Source organism: Crinia signifera, chromosome 12 (assembly GCF_055691185.1).
Source record: "Crinia signifera chromosome 12, ASM5569118v1, whole genome shotgun sequence".
NCBI lineage: Eukaryota > Metazoa > Chordata > Amphibia > Anura > Myobatrachidae > Crinia > Crinia signifera.
In genome coordinates, this window is record NC_139228.1 from 38,546,660 (window position 1) to 38,569,499 (window position 22,840).

General features: G+C 44.0%; 1 protein-coding gene across 2 annotated transcripts in view; it reads left to right on the forward strand.

The window, feature by feature from the left end:
• Nucleotides 1–22,840, forward strand: part of TTBK2 (tau tubulin kinase 2) — a 113,461-nt gene that overhangs the window by 88,451 nt on the left and 2,170 nt on the right. The window contains exons 11-15 of one of the 2 annotated variants that reach the window (XM_083166885.1): nt 2,117–2,333; nt 4,681–4,892; nt 5,470–6,061; nt 15,179–15,427; nt 20,984–22,188. In XM_083166885.1, the coding sequence (XP_083023011.1) occupies nt 2,117–2,333; nt 4,681–4,892; nt 5,470–6,061; nt 15,179–15,427; nt 20,984–22,188 (2,475 nt within the window). The remainder of the gene's footprint in view (nt 1–2,116; nt 2,334–4,680; nt 4,893–5,469; nt 6,062–15,178; nt 15,428–20,983; nt 22,189–22,840) is intronic. The other variant, XM_083166886.1, reaches the window with a different exon arrangement.

The window sequence follows — 22,840 nt, forward strand, 5'->3', positions numbered from 1 at the left end:
CGAAAATCGGCCGCTAAATCGCATCGCGGATCGAATCGGCCGATAAATCGCATACGATTTAATTAAATCGGGCGCCCAGATAATACACAAGTACCCAAGGTTTTTATACATCATATATTTTCAATAGACGTTTATTGAAAACATCAACAGCATTATAGTGGAAAACAGAAGATTAAAGGACAATAACAATCTATTGAATAATTCAGGATATAGACCAGGTACCAACAAGGAGGGTGAACATAGGTTATTGTAATAGAAAATAAAAACAGGGGATTTAGGGGTACCATCCGAAAAAGAGCAAGGCTAAACAATACGTCATAGGGCAGTATTCAATGTGAAAGTTCTCCGTGCATGGAGAGCGTTTTATTTCGCTCTCCATGCACTCTCCATGTTCTGGAGCTTTCTGCTCCCACTATTCAATGTTTTGAAGACTCGCCGCCACTCGCGGCGAGTCTTAACCCCTGCAGCGGACGAGCGTCCGCGGCAGGGAGCTGGCAGGGAGCCGGGGGACGGAAGCAGCCAGAGAGATTATAGTCTCCCTGGCTGCTCCAGAGGAATGTGGAGGGGAGGGGGGCTCTCCTGGACCCAGGCAGCACAGGCTGCCCCCCGCTATAGCCAGCGGGGGACCAAGTATTCACTGCACCCGATCGTGCATATTACTATCGGGTGCAGTGAATATATGAATATCTAATGAGCGGCTCGAGCGCTCCGGCCCCCTGCTGGCTGCACTGTGTAAAAAAAAAAATTTAATTACATAATATGTAATGATCGGATGCAGTGAATATATGAATATCTAATGAGCGGCTCGAGAGCTCCGCCCCCCTGCTGGCTGCTCTGTGTAAAAAAATATATATATATATTTTTTTTAAATTAAATATATATTCATGTGCTATAAGCACATGAATAAAAATAACATGCCCCTTAACAGAAAAAAAAACTGATTTTTTGACACCAAAATTAAAAAAAAAAACCTTTTAGTTTAAAAGTTCACATTCCAGCTCCCCATCAAAAGATGGAGAATTGCTACACGGAGAGACACGGAGAAAATCACTTAGAAAGACGGAGAATATTTCACATTGAATAGGGTTGCTCGCTTTTGGAGAGCAAAATGCTCCGTCCAAGGCGAACAAAGCACAAATTCTCCACAAAACACGGAGAACTTTTCTCATTGAATACTGCCCATAGAGAGGATGTGTTTAGGACCACAAGGGTCAAAAAGAACAGGCGCCTATATGGGTGTGATGTCATGCAGCTCCCACTAGGGGGTGTCAGACCCCAATATATACAAGAAACAAAAACAAGGGAGGTGGAGCGCTAATGAGTCCCTGGGATCAATTAAGTAGTATAATGATGTAGAATGTATTATTAAGAGATTTAATATTGGATAAAACAATTAATAGCAGCAATTGTACACAAACATATTGGACATATAATAATTGAATTTGCGCAATCAAAAAAGGACAAGTAAGAATGGTATACTTAAAGGTGAAGGGATCACACTGGTTGGATGATTTTCTGAATTTTATATCCGATATCCTGGTTCAGTCTGTACTGGATTTTGCATGTATTATGGGAATCCATATACCTTGCCGGATAGGCTTAAATCACTGGAGGGTGTTGGCAGTCCTCAGATTTGAAGAGGTATCCGCTCTAGTATGCGACAGTTCGAGCCAAATTTGTGCAGGTGGTGGTATCCCAGTAGAAACGTGCTTTCCTTATTCCGGACTTGATTCCCGGATTAGAGGAAATGTGAAGCAGTGTTTATAAGAAGTTTCAATGTCCTCAATATGTCCAAAAAGCAATTAAAACAATTAAATATTTAATAATGCATCAGACAAGTTGTATACTGACCACCAAGAGCCAGAAATGGTATAAATTATCATATACATAAAACCTTTGGTCATCCATGAAAACTCCATGGTAATCTAATCTATGAAAGCATTCTGCAATGGTAAGTGACCCCCATTGGTACATATTTTATTGTTGTAGCACTTACCTACTTTTGTTTATTTCCCTAATACAGTGCAAAGCCGCTGTTGGAATTTTTGTGGTCTTTTGGGCTTCTACTGGTTTTTTTGTTTTTATTCAGATTATTTTTTTTGTCTCCTCTGTCTAGAATTGCGAATGCCACACCCATCCCTGGAGACTTGATGCGCGAGAACACAGATGAAGTCTTTCCTGATGAACAACTTAGTGATGGGGAGAATGGAATCCCAATTATGGTTTCTCCTGAGAAGATACCTGGATCACCTAGTCATCAGCATCCTCAGGAGAAAGATGTTTGGGAAGAGATGGATGCCAACAGGAATAAAATTAAAATGGGAATGTGCAAGGTATCTAGACATACTCTGATTATTGCTCTTGGTTTTGCAGAGAAGCCGGTAATAGGTATTATTTATGCTAAAAAGCAATTTGGAGATAAGACTTTGGAAACTTTCAAGTAACAAACTAAGGTGGATGAGATGATGCGGGGTATCCAATTACCCACGATAAATTTTCAGCCAAAATAAAAGCCCCATTAACAGAATTTTTACCTGATGGTCTTTGTTTTTTATTTATATTTTTTTTTGGTCGGTATGACCTGTTTTCTGGTAAAAACACATAGGATCCGTGAAAAGCCACAGACCTACGTGTTTCCGCTGTTGCAATGGGTTAAACAAATGCACACATAGCAGATTTGGTTTCACGTGCCTGAGGCAGACCAAACCAAATTCCAGATAAGTGTCATCATCAGGGCTAATTGGATAGCCCCAGGCAAGTTGATTAGCCGCATTAATTTTCCGTGGCTAATTGGATACTGCCCGATGTTTTGTCTGCACGGGTGTGGCATAACACCCCAACAGTCGGGATTCCAACAGTCATTAGCCTGACCTCGGAATCCAGACTGCGGGGACTTAGACAGCGGGGGGAGCGTAACGAAGCTCCTTGCGGACTTGCTGCACTCGCCACGCTGCAGGCAGAGTGGCTCGCTGCACTCGCCACCTATTTTATTCTCCCTCTATGGGGGGTCGTGGACCCCCACGAGGGAGAATAGCCACTGTGGAGGAGCCCATGTGTCAGGCTTTTAGCAGTCGGGATTCCAACTGCCGGTTCGTTCTCCGGCACCCGTCTGCACTAACAATTCCATTGTAAACTTTTGTGAAATGGGGCAAGTTGATCAGAGTGTTGTATGCCAATAAAGGGCATACAGCCTTTGGTAAACCCATCTTAAATGAGAACATGGTCAAGTAAATAATAATTTAAAAAAATCATACAAATTGTACGGAAATTCAAATTTTTGCAGATGCCACAGTCTTGGCTATTTCTGTAGGATTTTGGACACAATTGGGAACTCTTCAAGAAATTGCTGATATTTAATTAACTGTTTCTGTATTCATCTATGACATTTATGTAAAGTGTTTAGCAAGAGTATGTGTAACAGTGATTAGTAAGGCTGAACATAGGTGCAGAAGGTGCTGTATCCCATAGCAACTTAATGGTTTCTCTTTTTTTCTGAAATATGCAATAAAAATGGATTTGTTCTAGATAAAAGCAATTCTTTGACCAAAGAAAAGAATGTTCACCCCTTTTATTATATGCTGCTATATGACTTACTCATTCTGATTTGTTACAGGATTAGTTAATACACATTCATTGTTTAACCTCTGTTAAAGGCCAGCACAATGAGCTTTGACTTAATCCAACCACACAAGTCTGTTGCTGATCATTGGTACAGTGTCAGGACCCCACATAGTTTCCAACTTTGTGGGTTACTGAGGATAGAGTTTGAGCACCTGTGCCCTAACTAAGGAAACCAATCCCGGGTAATTTTTTCAGTCCCAAGTCAGTAGCTAGGGTTTCCTCTTGCCGAGCAGCGCCTGAGCCAAGCGATGCTGGTGCGCCGTTCACTCCCGAGGTTTGCATATGCACTCATGTGCAAACCACAAACATCGGAGACAGGGACATAACAAATGGGTCCAAATTGGCCCAATAGTACATACATAGAACCATATTCAAATCCCATGCCGGCCGCTCATCCTTTTCTACGTTCCGGGGAAATCCTTGCTGTCAGATGACGGCGAGAATTCCCCCAAACAGCGAGGCTTGCAGCTAATGAAGGGAAGCCACTGCATTTGCCGCGAGCCTCGCTTTTTTGGTGGCCGCACACGCCGTTTCCCCGTTGCTAAAAACAAACCTAGCGACGTGGAAACGGCGTGTGCAGGGGGTCAGTTGAATACGACCCGCGAGCTGTGACAGCGAGCAGTCAGCACTGCTCGCTGTCACAGCTCACAAATACATTGAACATACCCCATTATTTTAAACAAGGCAATCCAATTATTATTATTTTATTAATGGGGGGGGGGAGAAAATTTTGCGACATAAATATGCACTTGCTTTTGATAAGTACATATCACTAATAGTCCTCTTTAATGTGTTGTAAACTCTGCAGAGTCACATTTTATTTACCAGTAACTACTATGTTAATATTCAGCACTGAGACCTATTCCTCTCAACCGCTGTGGCTTCCACAGGCCCTTGAGGGCAATTGAATTGCTGCTATAGTGTCTCTATGTGGATGATAGCACTGCTGTTATTGCCTCCTGTTACTTGTTCTTCAAACTGAAATGTTAATATTCAGCCTTTAGTGTGAACTGTTTGAGATTTGTGGGGTTATTTTGACGTTTAATGTCTTGTTTTTAGGCTGCCACAGAAGAAGAGCATAGTAATGGCCACGCAAATGGACTACATAATGTTCCCAGCCTCGGTTCTCCTGTGAGGGTCCGATCAGAGAACACCCAACTAGACCGTGATGTACCCCTTCTTCGCAAGTTACGCACTATACATAGCTTCGAGCTGGAGAAGCGACTGGCTTTAGAGTCAAAGCCCGATGCTGACAAATTTTTAGAGAACTGGTAAGAACTTTTATTGTCTTAGTTCCCAGTTTGGAATTTCCTTCAACAGTTGTTATTGACAACATAAACCTAAACCTGGGGAAAATAATGATAGTTTAAGCATTACATTATTTTACTTCTTGAATATTTTCTATTTTTCTTAAGGTGCCCGTACTCTACTGTGATGTATCCAACCGCCCTGAGCCGCACAGAACCTTCCCGGGTGGCAGGATCGCATGCGATATATCACATGTGCTCCTTTCACATGCGATGGATAACATGCAACCTGCCGCCGGGAGGGGGCCAAGTTGGAGGTCGGACAGGCCTGCTGTCCAACCTACGGCTCAGGTCCGATGCGCACATCAAATACAACTGATTTGGGACGATTTCTCAGCGATATCCACCGGGATCGGGTGAAATCAGCCCAAATTGCACTAGTGTATGGGTTTACACAAAGTTTACTCTGACACTCGAAAATATAATCTTTACTTGATTGAAGTGTTTAGTTTCCTTTCATCTATCCTAATAAAAAAATGTGCATTGTTGTCTAATGTTTTTAACGTGTATGTGTGTGTTGTTTTTTGTTTGTCTTGGAAAGTGTTGAAAAAATTCAGAAGGACACAAACTTGAAAGATAAACCAGTTGCTGAAGGATCTTCAACGTCCCCCTCCTCTCGACCACGAAAGACCATGATTGCTCCAACCACCGCCCATGCTGACCATGCCTGGCATTATGATGATGAGTATATGCCAGAAGGTTGTAAACCAGGGTCAGCCAGCTCCCCTGAAAACCTAGATGGTGTCGTTAGCAATGGATTTGTAGCTGTGAATCTGAGCTCCTGCCGGCTGGAGGTTGATTCTAAAGAATGGGTCATTGTGGACAAAGAACGGGATTTGAACGATTTCGGGTCAAATGGGAATCTCTGTCAGAAGGTGACAGGAAGTCCATCAGAAGAGGAGCCAGAGGTGCTTCAGGTGCTGGAAGAATCTCCTTTAGAAGGGCCAACAAAACTGGGCTCATGGACTGATAATGGTCATAAGAAATCTGATGCAGGCCTTGGACTTGATATTATGGTTCCTTCAGGCCCTTGTGTTGATAGGCTGGATCCCCTGTCAGGAGCTGCTGGCCAGCTGCTTCCAGCAACACCTACCAGTCCAATGGAAGCTCAAGCTGAAGGAGCTAACACTCCGGTAATTAATGTTTGTATTATTAATGATTTTTTGCTATTGTCTGTTAATCAAATTGTAAATGTAGCTTTTGCGACGGACCATACACGGAGCAATCCATGCTTCATTTCTAAGCGATGTAGTCACATCGCTTAGAAATGAGGCTGTAATCACCCCATAAGAGATTGAGAATACTTGTTAGTGTTCATTCTAGCACCCTGCACCTGTTAAAAATCCGTGCAAATCCTCTTTCCTGCCTTAGGGGATGCTCTCTGCTATGGTGCTTCTAGAACATTTTGGTCTGTATCCCAGCACTGAAATACAGACCAGAGTGTGGTGGGTGTCACGGTGAAGGAGACTTTGGGGCAAAACGGGGTGGGTAAATCAGGGCGAGAGTCTATGTTACAGATGTGGTGGGTAAAACTGGGTGAGCGTCTATGGAGCAGAGTGGTAGGTGATATGCAGTAACTGATGACCATGAGTATTTCAGTGGTTCCAGGTAAGGCAGCCATCTTAGGCAAACTACATAGGTTATATGGGAAAAATGAGCTGCTTACAGAAATAAAACATGTAGTTTGGTCCCTGGTAGTGGGAGTCTATAATGCCTCAGCAAGCAGGGAGCCCGTATGTATCAAAGAACCAAACATCAGAGTCCAAATGAATTCTCAAATTAGTCCAAAACTATAAAAGCGGTTTGCTAGAAAAAGAAGGAATTGGAAAGCAGTGAGGTAAAGGGGGGATGGATTGTTACACCATAGAAGGGAAAGATATAAATAAAACCACCCCTGATAGGCCATGCGGGCTGTAAAGTTGTAGAGCCTGCAAGGCTTCTAGTGAGGAGCCCAGAAGGGAGGGGGATCACTGATGATCAGACAAGGTAGAGTTGCTCCGGGGCAGGGAAGAGGCCAGGCAGTGGTCTGGTGGAGACCACTGATGTTCAGGCAAGGCGGATTGGCACTGGATGAGGCAAGCTCCCGGGCAGTTAGGTTTGTGTCAGGGTGCTAAACTGCGATATTCTATATCTAACAGCACAGCCATAAGGTACGAGTGGGAGCAGAAATAAAAGAAGCATGCAGATGGCAAGATGAAATATTGTAAAGTAAAAATTATGCTAGATGACAGGAGGGCCTTGTTGCCCCCTCTTGAATCTGCCAGTGTTTGACCATGCAACATAATGTTGTCCATGTGCCACTGTTACGAAAGTCCACTCCACATTTGTGATTCTTCCTTGGCATTACTACTAGTAAACCTGCAGTGGTTTGTGGTAATCTTGGAATGAAAACATCCCCTCATTTTACACATCCAACCATTACATAGCATCGGTGGGTAAAAATGTATTTGCACTTTAATATGTTTTTAGTAATACATAGTGTTGTTGTAAGCAGGGCCAGTGCAAGGCACCGGAGCGCCCCAGGCGAGTCGGGGCGGGGGATACCTGTTGCGCTGTCTGGGGAGCGGGCAGGGGGGTCCATGCTGGCGTCTGACAGGAGCCTGCAGTGGTGTCCTTGCCGCGCGGGTACCTGCGGCGCTGTGTATAATGCTGGCGGCGGCGGGGGGTCCCTGCAGTGAATAAGAAATAACTAGCGCTATGCGGCGGCGCGGGAAGCGCTTCTGTTATGAAAACACTGGCCGCACGCTGATTGGCTGAATCTCAGCCAATTAGCGTGCGGCCAGTGTTTTCAAACCCGGCATCGCTTCCCGTGCCGCCGCATAGCCCGGCAGATAGCAATAGTTATTTCTTATTCACTGCAGGGACCCCCCACCGCCGCCAGCTTTATACACGGCGCCGCAGGTACCCGTGCGGCAAGGACACCACTGCAGGCTCCTGTCAGAAGCCGGCATGGACCCCCCTGCCCGCTCCCCAGATGGCACAGCAGGTACCCCCTTTGCACGGGGGGGGGGGGGGGGGGTACATTGGGCTACATTACTGCATTATTTTGTCCGGTCACACTACCAATTGAATGACCTCTAGAATGCTAGGATTCATTGGGTTTATTGCACCATTGTTTGAGGTTAAGATTCCACGTTCAGCTAGCCATGTTGGGGTTCAGAAGTCATTGGTTAGATCTAGGTAATTCTTATTTTGTAAATCTACAAAACTGTTTCAAGGGCAGCTTCATATTTTGTGCTTGTTCATTAGAGCTTCTCTCCTCTCTTACCAATTGCAAGTGCAAATTCATACTGTATGTAATCTCATATTAGTCTTCAGTTAAAATTTTAGGCATTTTCTCCCTAATGATGATTATTTTAAACATTACAATCTTTTAATTAGTCCTCTTGGAATGACTGGTACTATGTTCCTAAAATCCTCTACCAAAACAGCGACTTTGCTAGCCATAGTGTCATTATTACAAGATCGCTCAGGGCCGGCGTTACCACTAGGCAGCTTTAGGCGGCAGCTGCTTAGGGCGCTAGCCACTGGAGGGCGCACCTTTTTCAGTACTAAATTTAGATGAACTATATTTTATTGTGGCTGCAGGTCCCCAGAGCGACTACCACTTTTTAATAGTGTTTCAGTGGTGGGAGAATTGAGGGGACAAGCGCCCCAGCAAAGAGGAAGCAGCCAGCTGCCCGGCCATCAGCAGCGCTAGCGCCGCTAGCAAGCCGGCGGCAGCATCAGCGCTAGAGTAGGGGTTCCCCGCCAGCAGCAGCAGCAGCTGTTCAGTAACCCCCCAGTGGCCGCAGCATGAGGGAGCAGCGCAGTGCTTCCCTGTCGGCAGGAGCAGCAGCGGCTGTGTGGTAACTCCCCAGCGGCCTGAAGTAACCCCTGGCGGCAGCAGCTTCAGGGAGCCGAGCAGTGCTCCCCATCAGCAGAAGCAGCAGCGGCGGCTGTCCAGCCTTGCTGGGAGAAGGGGTGTCAGGCCAGCAGCGTGTGCAGTAACCCCCCACGCCATGTCGATTTAGCGGTAAGACGCTTATTTATTATGGTGCAGCACCCGGAGTACCGGCTACTTTTGAATCACTCCCTGGGGAAGTGATACAGTAGTTGCCACAGACAGTGTGCCCAGGCTGGGAAGGAGGGGGTATGGATATATGGATGGATGGATGCAGTGTATGGTTGCGTATGTATGAATGTGGTATTGTATTGTATGTATGTGAGCAGTATACGTATTGACTGTATGTGTGTATGGAGGCAGTGTATGTATGGATGATGTACTGCATGTAGTATGTATTACCTGTCTGCGGTGCAACCAGAGGATAAGACCCCCCACAGGGCCCATAGCCTGAGCACAGCCACCTGCAGGGACTGGTCATCAAAGTGGCACCTCTGTGCCCGCCTGTCAGCAGACCTCTTATTGGAGAGTTATTTAGAAGTTCCTGGATGTTGTTGTTGCTTATCACTGTATAGTTAGCAGCAGGGTGATGTGTGGTTTTATTATCCAGCTGCTGTTTTTTTCTGATATTTACTACAGTATATATGCCTTTTTTCACTGTAACTGCATTTATTCAAATGTACCGTTGTGATAGTCTATCTATCCCTACCGCCCTTCATCTCTCTGTACCCTCCCAACCACCCTGCATCTCACCTCTATACCATCCTGCATCTCCTTAGCCCATCCAGAAGCTAATGACTATTAACCTCTTCAGTGGCAATCCCGAGAATTTTCCGGGCTGTGCCTCAGTGCCCAGTCTGGCAAGCCCGGAAAATTCTCGGGATTGCCACTGTTTGGAGCCGGGCAGCGCTGCTGAGTTCACTCTGATCTCAGGCAGCGTCGCGCTGCCCGGCTCCCTCCCCTCTGCGGCGTCGCCTCCTACTCCCTCCTCCTACTCCCTCCTCCTCCCCCCCTCCCATCCGGGTGTTCAATAGACTTATGACAAGCCGGCTGCCGGGGACAGCGATGCGGCGCGGGGGGCGCAGGTCCGGGCAGCCGCTGATTGACAGTTCAGCGGCGCTGCCCGGACCCAGGGGGGTAGTGGTGGTTTTTTTTAAAGGGAGCGCTCCCCATAAAAAACTCGCCCAGTGGGGAGCGCTCCCAAAAAAAACCCCCACCACTGAAGGGGTTAAGCAGTGGGGTGGTGAAGGGTTGAGCCCGATGTGCTGGGTATTGTGTTTTAATGTGGAAACATATTTCCTTTATTTTTCGGGGGGGGGGGGGGAGGAGTTACCAGAAGTTTTGCCTAGGGTGCCAAGAATCCTTGCACCGGCCCAGAGATCGCTGAACCTCAATCAAATTCTTTAAGGGCATGGTGTAGTATCATTGTGTATGTATTTATCTCATACCAGAATATCACATTTGTTTTAATATTTCGGCCTGTATACATCCTTTGGTGACTGTACCCTTGCCATTTTTGCTTGTGTTACTCAGGTCTAGTGGCAGTTTCAGAACATAGGGGTAGATGTATGAAGCAGTGATAAGGGAGGAGAAGTGATAAAGTGCCTGGTACTTTATCACCGGCCAATTGGCTCCTAGCTGTTCCTTTTTTAACCCAGCCTCTAACTTAACAATCAGGAGCTGATTGGCCGGTGATAAAGTTCCAGGCACTTTATCACTTCTCCTCCCTTATCACTGCTTCATACATCTACCCCAGAATGTTCTGTATGTACACCAGTCAGGACTGTTGTTGCCACTGACTTTTTATATATTTGAAGAGGGATGCAGGTGTTTGAGAAGAAACTGAGATATTTAGAGTTAACAATAACTTATTCTCACTTTAGAGGCGGGATGTAATGCCGTGCTGGATCGGCAGCCCTACTGGACACGGACGAATTCTGAGTTTTTTTTTAAAGGGGAAGTTGTTTTTACATGGCATGGTTTTCCCTTAAAAAAAAAAAAGATTTGGCCAGAATACCGTACGGTCGCCAGATTCACAATGCATTACATCCCACCCTAGAAATTTACATGAATGATATGTTATATTCACTACATTGGAATATGTTACTTTGATCCCTAGGTCATAACATCTTCATCCATTGGGAAAAAAACATACATAAACCACCACCACCACCACCACCCCCAACAAAATGTAGATACTAATTTAAATAAATCTGAAAATGAACATTCATATGTACAAACTGAGAACAGTAACACCTAAGAATGTAGATGTACTTATAAATAATAAAAGGTAATATATACTGCACCCATTGGTAGCGGCTAGTATCATTTATGCAGTCCACTCGTGGTGGTTTGAGTAGTTGAGAAAATCAAGTAAAGAAACTAGTGCTCCAAGTGAGTCTTCAACGACTGACGATGTGAGTTTTGCTTGAAGAGTATTTCAACTTATCCCAAGCTTTAAAACTGAGACTTACTTTACAATTTAGTCTCAAGTACCCGTAGCAGTTTCTTTCTGGGTGCTTTCTTCATACAGATACTGCTAGTGAGAGACTTACTTAAGCATTCCGTCACAATTTCATGGTGCAATTTCTTTAAAATGCTCCCCTTACAGGCGCTCTTATCCAAGAAAGAGACACTTAACATTTATTCTCTGTCTCGCATTCACCTCATGGTATCTTTTACATCCCGCTTAGGAAATGTTCCTATTAAAAGCAAATTGTGATTTATTTCCAAAACTTTATATAGCAAAAAAGTTCATATATTTTTCTGTAATAAGCAAGTCTCTTTAAAATGTCTTTTAAAACAAGGGGAAAGTTTATATACATTTTTATTTGAGCCACCAAGACACGTGGTTGATTTATAGACCAGTCTGTCTCCCCTGACTTGAATCAGGTAAGTATACTTCACCCTCCAATCCCTTGCCACAGCCTAATCCTAACCCTCCCCACTAGTGCCTACCCCTAACTCCCATACCCCGTTGCCTAATCCTAACCACCCTGCCTCACAGCCTGACCCTATCCTCACCTTCTTGGTGCTTAAACCTCCCTGTCCCCCCACTAGTGCCTAAACCTAACTTCCCCATCCCCGGCCTCCCGCTCCCCACATACTCGCTGATTGGGTGCCGGGTGTCTGGATTCCTGCGTTGATCCTTTCAAGGCAGCCATGAGGTTCTTCTGACAGCAGTTAGGATGCTATCGTCTATATACTGACCACTGGCATCCGGACCACTGGTCTTGTGACTGCATCTCTTGTATGAGATGGGACCAGAAGTGCTATCCACTCCCCACACACATCAGTGAGTCTTTGAGTCCCATGGCAGTCTCTTGTTCGCTGGTTGTCTTTCCTTGGACCAGTTTGGTAGATGCTAACCACTGCATAACAGAAACACCCACAAAGCCTTTTGTCATAGTCTCTCCAATCCTTACGTTTGGCTCTTTATCTTGCTTCCAACACATCAACTTCAAGATCTGAGCATTTCCTTGCTGCCTAATCTAACACACCCCTTGACAGGATCCATTGTTTTGAGATAATCAATGTTATTTACTTCACTTGGCAATGGTTGTAGTGTTGTGACTGATCAGTGTATATTTTGATTTAGCACTTTCTCTCATAATGAAATGATCTATAATTACGGCAACCAACGTGTTACATGGATCCATTTGAGATTTGCACCAAGGAGTTTTTGTACGCCTTTTCGCTAACAAAAAATGCGTGGCTCTAAGAGTCCGTGTCTACGCCGCTTTCATTTTGGCTCTGCATATCGCCCCTCCCCCATTCTTCTGTTAAAGGATAACATTCCTATGTACATAACACCTGGAGGGAATGAGTGTTATACTGTTTAGGTTTAGAGCAGAGCAGTAGGGATGGCCATCGTTTCCTTTGCCATCGATGGCCATTGTTGCCTTTGCCATCGATGACAAAAGTGCAACTGGCCATCGATGGTGCATAACTATGCAATGGATGACCATCACTGTTTTTACATATCGATGATTGTCTTTGACATAATGTGAGGGCGGGGCTTCACGGGTGTCCTGGGCGGGGCTATGCTCAGTGTCCCAGGAAAAAGCAAAACAAAACTATTTGTTTAAGCTTGACATCGATGGTGGGGAAACCATCTGGTTTCGCCCCATCAATGGAAAAACTATTCGACATCTGCCATAAACCATCGATGTTTTCTAATCCTCGATGGTCGATGGCCATCCCTACAGAGCAGTTGGCTGACTAAGCACTTCTGTGCAGTCAGATTGTCAGACACCTATCAGCAGGTCACATTAGGTGTCTCTGGCATGACAGAACTTGCATTGACTGCAGGCATTTTTTCTTTCTTCAATTGTTTTTTAAGTTTCCAAATGTAACATGGGATTAAAAAAGGGAAAAGCACATTAGAGTTGCAATAGATTTCTGGAGCTTCGCATCACTCGGCCTGCTCAAGTGACCAAGCTAATACTTTTGTATGACTGCCTATGTTCACCAGCAGAATTTTCATGATTAGGCAGAATACAATCCTCATCGGCTTCATGAAAGGCCTGTGCACAGCAAATGGGGCCATCGGACAGATGAGGTCTACAGACAGACAATGACAAAGAACTATTAGTAAATTAAAGGCTGGCTGGACAAGGTCAAAAGGTCGACACAAGTAATATGTCAATACATAAAAAGGTCGACATGAGCGAGTCATCTAGCCTCAGGTATAGCGAGCAAAGCGGTACACGATTTGGGGGTCCACTTGCTTAAGTGTCGATATTGACACCAAAAACAAAGTGAAAAATCCATGTTGACCTTTTCATGTGTCAACCACTTTGTGCATGTTGATCTGTTGACTGTTGACCTAGACATTGTCTGTGAGATAGACCACACCTGAACTGAAGGCTGCTATGTGCCAAGAAATGACAATCTCCTGTTCAAAACCAATTGAAAATAAACTGTATTCAATGCATGTTTACATTATGTATACTAACATTTACCAGGCCTTTTTGTTAACCTTTAAAATCTGGGAGGTTTTTTTATTTTACCTCACACTGTGTGACCCTAAAGAGTTGCAAGTACTTCTCGTACTTATCTATGATCTTGTTGGTTTATAACCAATGCCCCTAGTTCCAAACACTAACCAGGTCATTCTTTGGACTTTATGTATTTCATTGTTAAACTTTTGAGTCGGATTCCTAGTTGTGCACAAAGCAGTAGCAGCTGTGATGGTTTGTGTAGCTGCTCTTGCCAAGTCATGCTAATCTCATGTAGATTCATGCCTCTTGGCGTACTCTGTGATCCACTTCTGCATTGGATCACTTGCGTGAAGGCCATTTGAGTCACCCTTAGGTTATTCAGGATGTTCCGGCTTCCGTTGTCAGTTAATCTCAGTCAAAAATTGAAGACGTGGCCTCTTCACTCCCAGAAAACGAGGAAAAGCACATCCCCATTTTCAGGAATGCTGCTCGTTGCCGCCGGTCAGTAAAGCTACAGCTGAGCCTATGAATAAGTCTCTGAAACTTTTTCATTCAAAAAAGGATCTGACCACTTTTGAAGGTATTGCGGTAGACATGCATTAGGTTGACATGGTGAAAAGGTTGACACAAGCAAAAGGTTGACATGAGTTTTTCTTTTTGATTTCCAAACTTTACCATCCCAATGGACAAGGAGGGGGAACATAATAGTGTGCCGAGCGCAGTGAGCCATGCGAGGGACCGTGGTATACTTATACGGTGCCCATGTCTACCTACGTCAACATAGACACTACTAAAACAGCAGGAAAAAACTCATGTAAGCCTTTTTGCTTGTGTTGACATTTTGACCATGTGACCTAATGCAACGCAATTTTTTTCATGTGTCAACCTACTGCCTGTCATCCAATAGTGATGGATCTAATACGTATCCACCTAGACCAGTGGTAGCCAACTCCAGTCCTCGAGAGCTACCAACAGTTCACATTTTCCAGACAACCTAGCTGCTGCACAGGTGCACTCATTACTCACTGACACATTTTAAAAGTTCCACAGGTGGAGCTAATTACTTCACTTGTGAGATCTGGAAAACATTAACTGTTGGTAGCTCTCGAGTCTCGATGACTGGAGTTGGCTACCCCAGGCCTAGACACTATCGCATACCTTCAAAAGTGGTCAGATTCTTTTTTAAACTAAAAAGTTTCAAAGAGCTTTATTCATAAGCTATCGGCCTAGACACTGTCTTATTAAGATAGTTTTAGAATGTGTATTTATGGTTCACAAAAACTTTGCTTACACTATTCTTGTATAACCACATTTGCTTTCAAGGAAATACACATGAATATACATCCATGGCTTATATGGTGGGTCCTGGCTTTCACCAACATTTATTTTATTTTGTTTTTTCCCCCATCATGGCATATTCACAGCTTGGTGCTTCTCACATTCCGCTTACCTCTACCTCAAGACCTCCTAGCAATGTTATGCGCTTCACGAATCCCTTAACATCCCATTCGAGCCGTTCAGAGTCTACACACAAGGAACAGATTGGCCTCCCCAACAGTCAATCACCTGAGAGCTACTCTTCCTCCTCCCGTTCAGCCGGCCGCAGGAAACTGCCTGTAACTCCAAATAATGGCGCCAAGTACCCTACTGTAATTCGAATATCAAAGTCCCAGGTGAATAAACCAATATGTCTGTAAGTCAGCCATCACATGGCTATCCATGTCATAGTGGTTGTGTCATCATAAATTGTGACATCTGTTTGTCCCTTAAAATTAATGTAGGGTATTAGGACATAGAAACCAAAACAGCCAAGTAGAAGTATATTTTTTATTTTCACGGAGTTGTGGCTTATGATCCATATTTGCCTTTAGAAAACATGGTCCACCATGACGAAGAATGAGTAGGGTTATTAGAAAGGGTTATCTTGAGCGGAGGTGGCAGTGTAAATGGTACTATCTGTGTCACTTTACTTTGGGTTTTGTTATTGGTGAGGTCACACAGTTAGTTTTAACAGTAGGAAGCAGAACACACACAAAACACCTCAAGAACAGATTACCATTTTTCCCTTATAGCCCACCATCATATTCTTAGTTGTCGTCAGTGCTCTTCAGAGGAGACCAGCAGAACCATCTACTTTATTTACTAACTAGATGTCCCCAACGCACAATGTCTTGTTTACTTTCTCTTTCCTTCTTTTCTCTCTTCACCATTACCCCCTCTCCTTTTCTCCTCCTCTTTCACTATCTCTGTTACCCCTCTTCTGTCTATTCCTTTTGCCAGCACTTTTTTCTATATTATAGAAGATTATCCCTAGCATTACCTTTTAACTTTTCATCTTTAGTATTCTACTTTTTTAGGACGTCCTCATCCTTTTCTCCTTTTTGTAAGTGTTTTTCTTTCTGTATGTGGTTCGTGCAATCCCTGCGAAAACCTTTACTCCTCTTCTGTACTGTTATATACATTTGTGTTTGTGGATAAAGCTGCAATATTGTTATAGGATGTTTATTAGATGTGTCCGGGGGAGAGGTGTGAAAAATAATAGAAGTGTTCAGAGATTGTAGTGTGTTATCATATGCATAGAGCGCTATTTTATTTTCTGAAGATCTTCCCCTCACCCCAGTGACATCCATATTTCCACGGATTCTCACTGGTTGGTGCTTCATAACCAAGATGAACATCAGGGGCGAGAGCGGACATCCATGCCTGCCATTAGCGATTCCAAAGCCGGACATGGTTGCCTGAATCCTGCGCTGTTAGGGAGTGGTGCAGTGCTAAAACACCATCCTAACATTTGCCAGAGAAAGCCATCCTATGGAGTAGGAGCTAGATTCTTTAAGTCTACTTAAAATGGCAATAGTAGTGCCCTAGGGCAGGCAGTATTGGCCTGGCCCAGTCCCCATGCAGCCGTGCCCCAAATTCATAATGCTATATACATACAAACATGCATATAACGCAAACAATCAGACAGTCTGGGGCCAATTACGGCCCATGCTGTAATTTCAAGCGGCCTCCAGCTGGAAGCGGGCAGAGCATCAGATGTGGGAAGCACAGCACAGGACATTAAAGGTGGGGACCCGGCGAGCGCAATCTTATATATCACCCTACTCCACAATCACAGTGACAGCAGTGTGTAGAGAGGGGGTGCAGCAAGGGGGAAGCTTGCTCCTGTAACATGCAGAGTGGAGGAGGGCGGCAGCGGGAGTCCAAGCATCTCCTGTCCTTGCAGTTACTGCTTTGCCCTCCTTCCTCTGGCTCACACAAGGGGATGGGGAACATACAGAGAAGGGATCGTGTAGAGTGGGGGATATACAGTCAATGGGGGCTGAGTGGGGGATATACAGTGAAGGAGGGTCAGGCTGGGGGACATACAGTGAATGGAGGCAGTGATGGCCATTCAGAGAAGGGGAGCAGGGGCAGGCTGGGGGACATACAGTGAATGGGGGCAGAGAGGGGTACATAATGAATGGGGGTCATACAGTGAATGGGAGTCATACAGTAAAGGATGGTCAGGCTTGGGGACATATAATGAATGGAGGCACTGATGGACATTAAGAGAAGGAGGGCAGGCTGGGGGACAGAGTGAATGGGTGCAGAGTGGGGAACATACAGTGAATGGGGGACATACAGTGAATAGGGGCAGGCTGGGGGAAATACAGTGAAGGGGGACATAGAGTGAATGGGGCAGATTGGGGGACCATTCTGATGTGATTAATGATTCAAAGAATGTCAGGCTGAATGGTCGGCCCCCGCACATTTATACTTCACCAAATTTGGCCCTCGTCGCAAAAAATTTGGACTCCCCTGGTCTAGGGGCTTCTGATTTCAACTATTTATCTTGCTTGGATGCCCTCCCTCGGTTCACATTCACCCCGAATGCAGGATCAAACAAAGGCCAGCAGTCAAAGGCTCTTAAGCCTTGGAGTGCCGACCTTTGTAGGTTTGGACTACAGATCTAAAATCAATCATTAATGATTGAGGGTTAGACAGTCTATTGATTAGAATACTTAAAACCTGTTGTGAATGCTTAAATTTTTAAGCCTTCGTGCTCAGTGGGAGCAAGATGGCATAAAATCAATGACAAATTGGTCATCTATGGCTCAGAGTCCTGCAGTGTTTTTTTGTCTTTTCTCCACCTACTGAGCCCCTGATCATTGTAGCCTAGTTCCCACCTCTGTTTAGCCTGTTGCCTTTGACTAATAGAGCAGGGATGACCATTGGTTCCCTACAGATGGTTTAATTCCATTGGATGTTAACCCAACAATGGCCAACCTTACGAATTACTGTAAATGAAGGCCTATATGTGGCTGATCTCTGACCATGTTCAATCAGACTAGCCTAGAGGAGTGACCAGTGGCGTAACTATATATTTTGCTCCCCCCTGCCAAAACTGTCTCTGGCGCCCCCCCTCGTAATACCCCTCACACATTACGCCACACACCGTAATGCCACTTACACTATACACCACACACCGTGATGTCACAAATGCTATATGCCACACACCGTAAAGCCATTTATATAATACTATATAACACACAACACACTGTAATGCCCATTACACAATATACATTTACTGTATTATATACATGTAGCATCAGAGTTCCGGTACAGTAGTATATACTGTATACTGTAAACACAAACACACAGTGACATAAAAGGATATGAGGCTTCTCTGTTTACTTAAGGCCCCCCATACACTTGTCGGATTTGGGCACGATTTTACCCAGTTGCGGTCCCGTGTGCATCGGATGGGACCTGGAGATCATACCTGCTGCATGTATGATCTCTTTGTCGGACCCCTTCACTGCGGCAGGGAGCGGGAATCCCATGCGATACATCTCATGCAGACTGGAGGGGGATTGTATGTGACTCGCATAGTGTATGGGTATCTTTACTGTGGAAAGAAGCTTCAGGGGTACAAATGCATGCACTCCTGTCCTTACCCTTACCATTGAAAGCCCCCCTCTTTCCAAGGCAGCACCAGCATTTCTACCATCAGTTGTCTGTGGGGGCAGAGCTTCTTTGTCATTACTGACTGAGTCCAGTGAGTGGACTGTGGGAGGGCAGGGGAGTAAGGGGAAATGATTTGCATATAGGCTGCTGCATTAACCTAACAGACAGCCTCTGCTCGCCCCCACACTTATTTGGATCCTGCTAAGCCCCCCCCCCCCCAATTCGGATCCCGGTAAGCCACGCCCCCTCAAAGTCCCTGCATCCATTCCTAGATGCCGGCTGAGGTCCCGACACAGCAGTGGGCAGCAGCGGCAGCGCAGCCTCAGACTGACAGCCAGACGGCAGGGAGAGATCCTTCCCGGCTGTCAGGTGTCCCTGTAACAGCGATCTCCGCAGACCCCACCAGTGCTGGCTCCCCCAGCCACCGCCGGATCTGCGGCATCATTGCTTACCCCACTGGGAATGACACAAAATACCTCTTGGTGGGTATTCCGTCACCAGAGATTACATATTTTGTAAGGCAAAACGAATCCACGGTATCAATTATTGAGTGTGATCTGTGTGGTGAAACTAGAGTAATAAACTCTTGGTTGGAGGTGCCACCAGATAGTGGCTACATTTTAGCATCTCGATTATGCCATCAAGAGAAGCTCAGGGGTATGTTCAGTAATGATCCGTTTATCAAGGGAACTAAAATGGTATTAGCAGTAAACACAAAGCAAGCCTGGTTTGCATTTATTATGATCACACTTTAAATTCAACCTTCAAAGCCATCACTAATCTTTAGTAAATCTACTCCACTTGCAGTATTTTACTTTACAAACCACCTGTCTTATGACTGTATATTATTTTATCAAATCCGTTTGTCCAGTTGAGACCTGGTTACCATCAGGAGGTCCAGCCTGGGCTCCGCTTCACGATTCAAGATGGTTGTGGATTTTTTGTTTTTGACAGCTCATGCTGTGAGAAAAGAGAAGCCCCAGGAGATACTGTTGCACGTATCAGTAGCCGGGCTTCAGCCAGGGCATAAATTAAGAAAAACATGTCTTCACTGGCAGTGCCGCTTTAAATGTCCTATAATTGAGCTTTCAACTTTTTTGTTACTGACTTTAATTTTCCCATTAGTTTATTCATTAGTAAGAGTCCTTATATTGATCAGGCAGTTTCAGGTTTCAGTATGATTTACTGCTTTGTGGTTAAAGTGCTAATGGACATTACAAAAATGTTCTGTATTGCTATAAATATTTTATGGGTAGTATTTATATAAATAAGAGTGCATTAATTGACAGGTCACTGCAGTCTGATCTGCCTCCCCTCTGCTGCAGCTTCCCCTGCTCTGTTGCACCCTTTCTCCTTTCTTGTGCTCTGTCTAAATCACCTAAACTCCATCCTGTCTTATCTGTTGCCACCTCCCCTACCTCACCACCATTCCCGGTGGCATGGAGGTTCCTGCTCTTCTCCAGTGCTAAGTCTTTCCCAACTACTTAACATTGGGAGCCATCCAGGTGTGTGCCTTGGCTCTCACTGTGCATGCGTGTTGGTGACGGGGTAGTCCTTAGCAAATTTATATAGATATGTAAATGACAAATAATTTAGTGCAGACACTGCTAAATTGCCTTTGTTAGAGTATCCTATTTGTGGAACAAAGCTATAGCATAGCTTCCATATATGACTGAAACAATCAAAAGTAAGTTGATTTTGAATTGCTAAATTTTTGGAGGAAAAAATAAAAAATGTCAATATTCAGTCATATTATGTAGGCTTCCAAAATAATAAGTAACGAAAATCTGAAACAATCAAAAGTAAGTTGATTTTGAATTGCTAAATTTTTGGAGGAAAAAATAAAAAATGTCAATATTCAGTCATATTATGTAGGCTTCCATAATAATAAGTAACGAAAATCTTTTTGGAAATTTCTAAACATTGCTCTTTATGGCCTAGTGATGTCTGTATCATATCTCACTCTTGCTCCCCACAGTCACATGCCCACATACCATCCCACCCTCTTTTAAATATGGCTCATTTGTGACCAGGTTTTTTTTTTTATATATAGAATGTTTCTATTTATTCTTTGCTTTTTAAAATGTTCTATGTGGTTTTATCTGCTTTATATATATATATATATATATATATATATATATATATATATATATATATATATATATATATATATATATGTCAAAGTCAGACAAAAAAAAGTTAATGTCATTCTTGTTGACAATATTTTTTAAACTTAATTTACTTTAATTTTGATTCTTTTTTTACCTCTTTACATGTAGATGACAATTCCTCGACCTTCTATTACATCCACACAGTCTGCTTCAGAGAGCTTCCAGTGTGGGACAAATTTAGAAAAGCAATTTCGCCAATCTCATGTCTTGGATATGTTGTCATCCCCAGAGAATCCACCAGGATATAGGCCATTAGATGATGCTGTTGCAACTTGTACAAGCAAAGCAAATCTCGGTTTAGATTTAGATCAATGTACCCAAGAGAAGGCTTGTGGGACATCCGTAGTCTCAGGCAGTACAAACTTGGTTAATAAAAGTGACCCAATGCTGAATGAGCAAAGATGCGTGGAGACTCCCGTACAGTCCTACTCAAACTCTCTGCTTGGTTTCCTTGAGGGCAAAATGGACCAGAGCAAAGGATTTGGGATTTCTCCTGAGCAGTGCAAATCCCCTGATGGCATGATATCTGATATTTATCAACCCACTGAGACCAGAACTTTCCATTCTGTGCCAAATGAATCCTATGATGTTCAAGCAACAAAGATCGAAGCAGGCACAAATCAAGAAAATGGTGATCATATGGCAATGCCTGTAGGGAGTTCTCTTGAACAGTCTCAGCAGAATGGTTTTCATGAAGAAAACATAATAAATTCTAATGGCTTTCCTGTCCACCAGACAAACATGTCCATGTTACTTGAACAAGAGTGTGATAAAGATAAAAGAAATCTACACAAAGGGGAGCAATCTGACATAAGTGATAGCCTTCACCAGTCTAAAAAGGATCATACAAAGTCTTCTATTCCAACCAGACACAGTAGGATTCCTGTATTAGCCCAGGAGGTTGACTCTGCATCAGAATCATCTTCCCCCATTTCCGCAAAAGAAAAACTTCTCTTGAAAAAAGCCCATCAGACAGATCTTGCCAGAATCTTAATGGAAAAGCGACAGGTAAAGTCAGTTCTTGGTGACTTCTCAAGTGCCTCTGACAAGTCTGTGGAAGAAAAGACCTCACCACCAGGTGTACGTCTGTCGGAGGTAGAAGTTTTATATATTCCTCGAACAGTCTCTGATTCTAATGTTAGACAGTCTGATGATGAATCTGTGACATCGCATGTCCCTCAGTCCAGAAAAAGCAAGATTCCTCGTCCTGTTTCTTGGACCTGTAACGAGCAGATCAGCAGTGCTCCTTCAACTCAGTTCCTTCCTAGGCCACCACCTGGTAAACCACCTACACGAGCTGGAGTGGAGACAAGGTAAGAGTGAGGGTGCAGAGGTTTTTTTTATTTTATTTAGACTAAATAGAATTTAACTGGTACATTTACTAAGATGGGAGTTCTATTGAAGATTGGATGTTGCCTATAGCAACCAATCAGATCAGATCTATTATCTTCTAGAAGATGCAAAAAAAAAATAGGACGTACAATGTGATTGGTTGCTATGGGCAACATCCCATCTTTTATAATTATTAATAGTTTCTTATATAGCACACACACATTGCGCAGCACTTTACAGAGAATATTTGAACATTCACATCAGTCTCTGCCCCAGTGGAGCTTACAACCTAAGTTTCCTACCACATGTACATGCACACAGACGTTCTAGGGTTAATTTGTTTGGAGCCAATTAGCCTACAGTATATTTTTGGATTGTTGGAGGAAACTAGAGTACCCGGAGGAAACCCACACAAGCACGGGGAGAATATACAAACTCCGCACAGTTAGGGCCATGGTGGGAATCAAACCCATGACCTCAGTGCTGTGAGGCAGTAATGCTAACCATTACACCATCCGTAATCCCATCTTCGTAAATTTACCCCTAAAATTCCTGTTTACATGTTTGGTTGTGAACTATGACAACGATTGGTAAATATCAGGTTGAATGCACTATAGTTCCTATTAAGCCCAT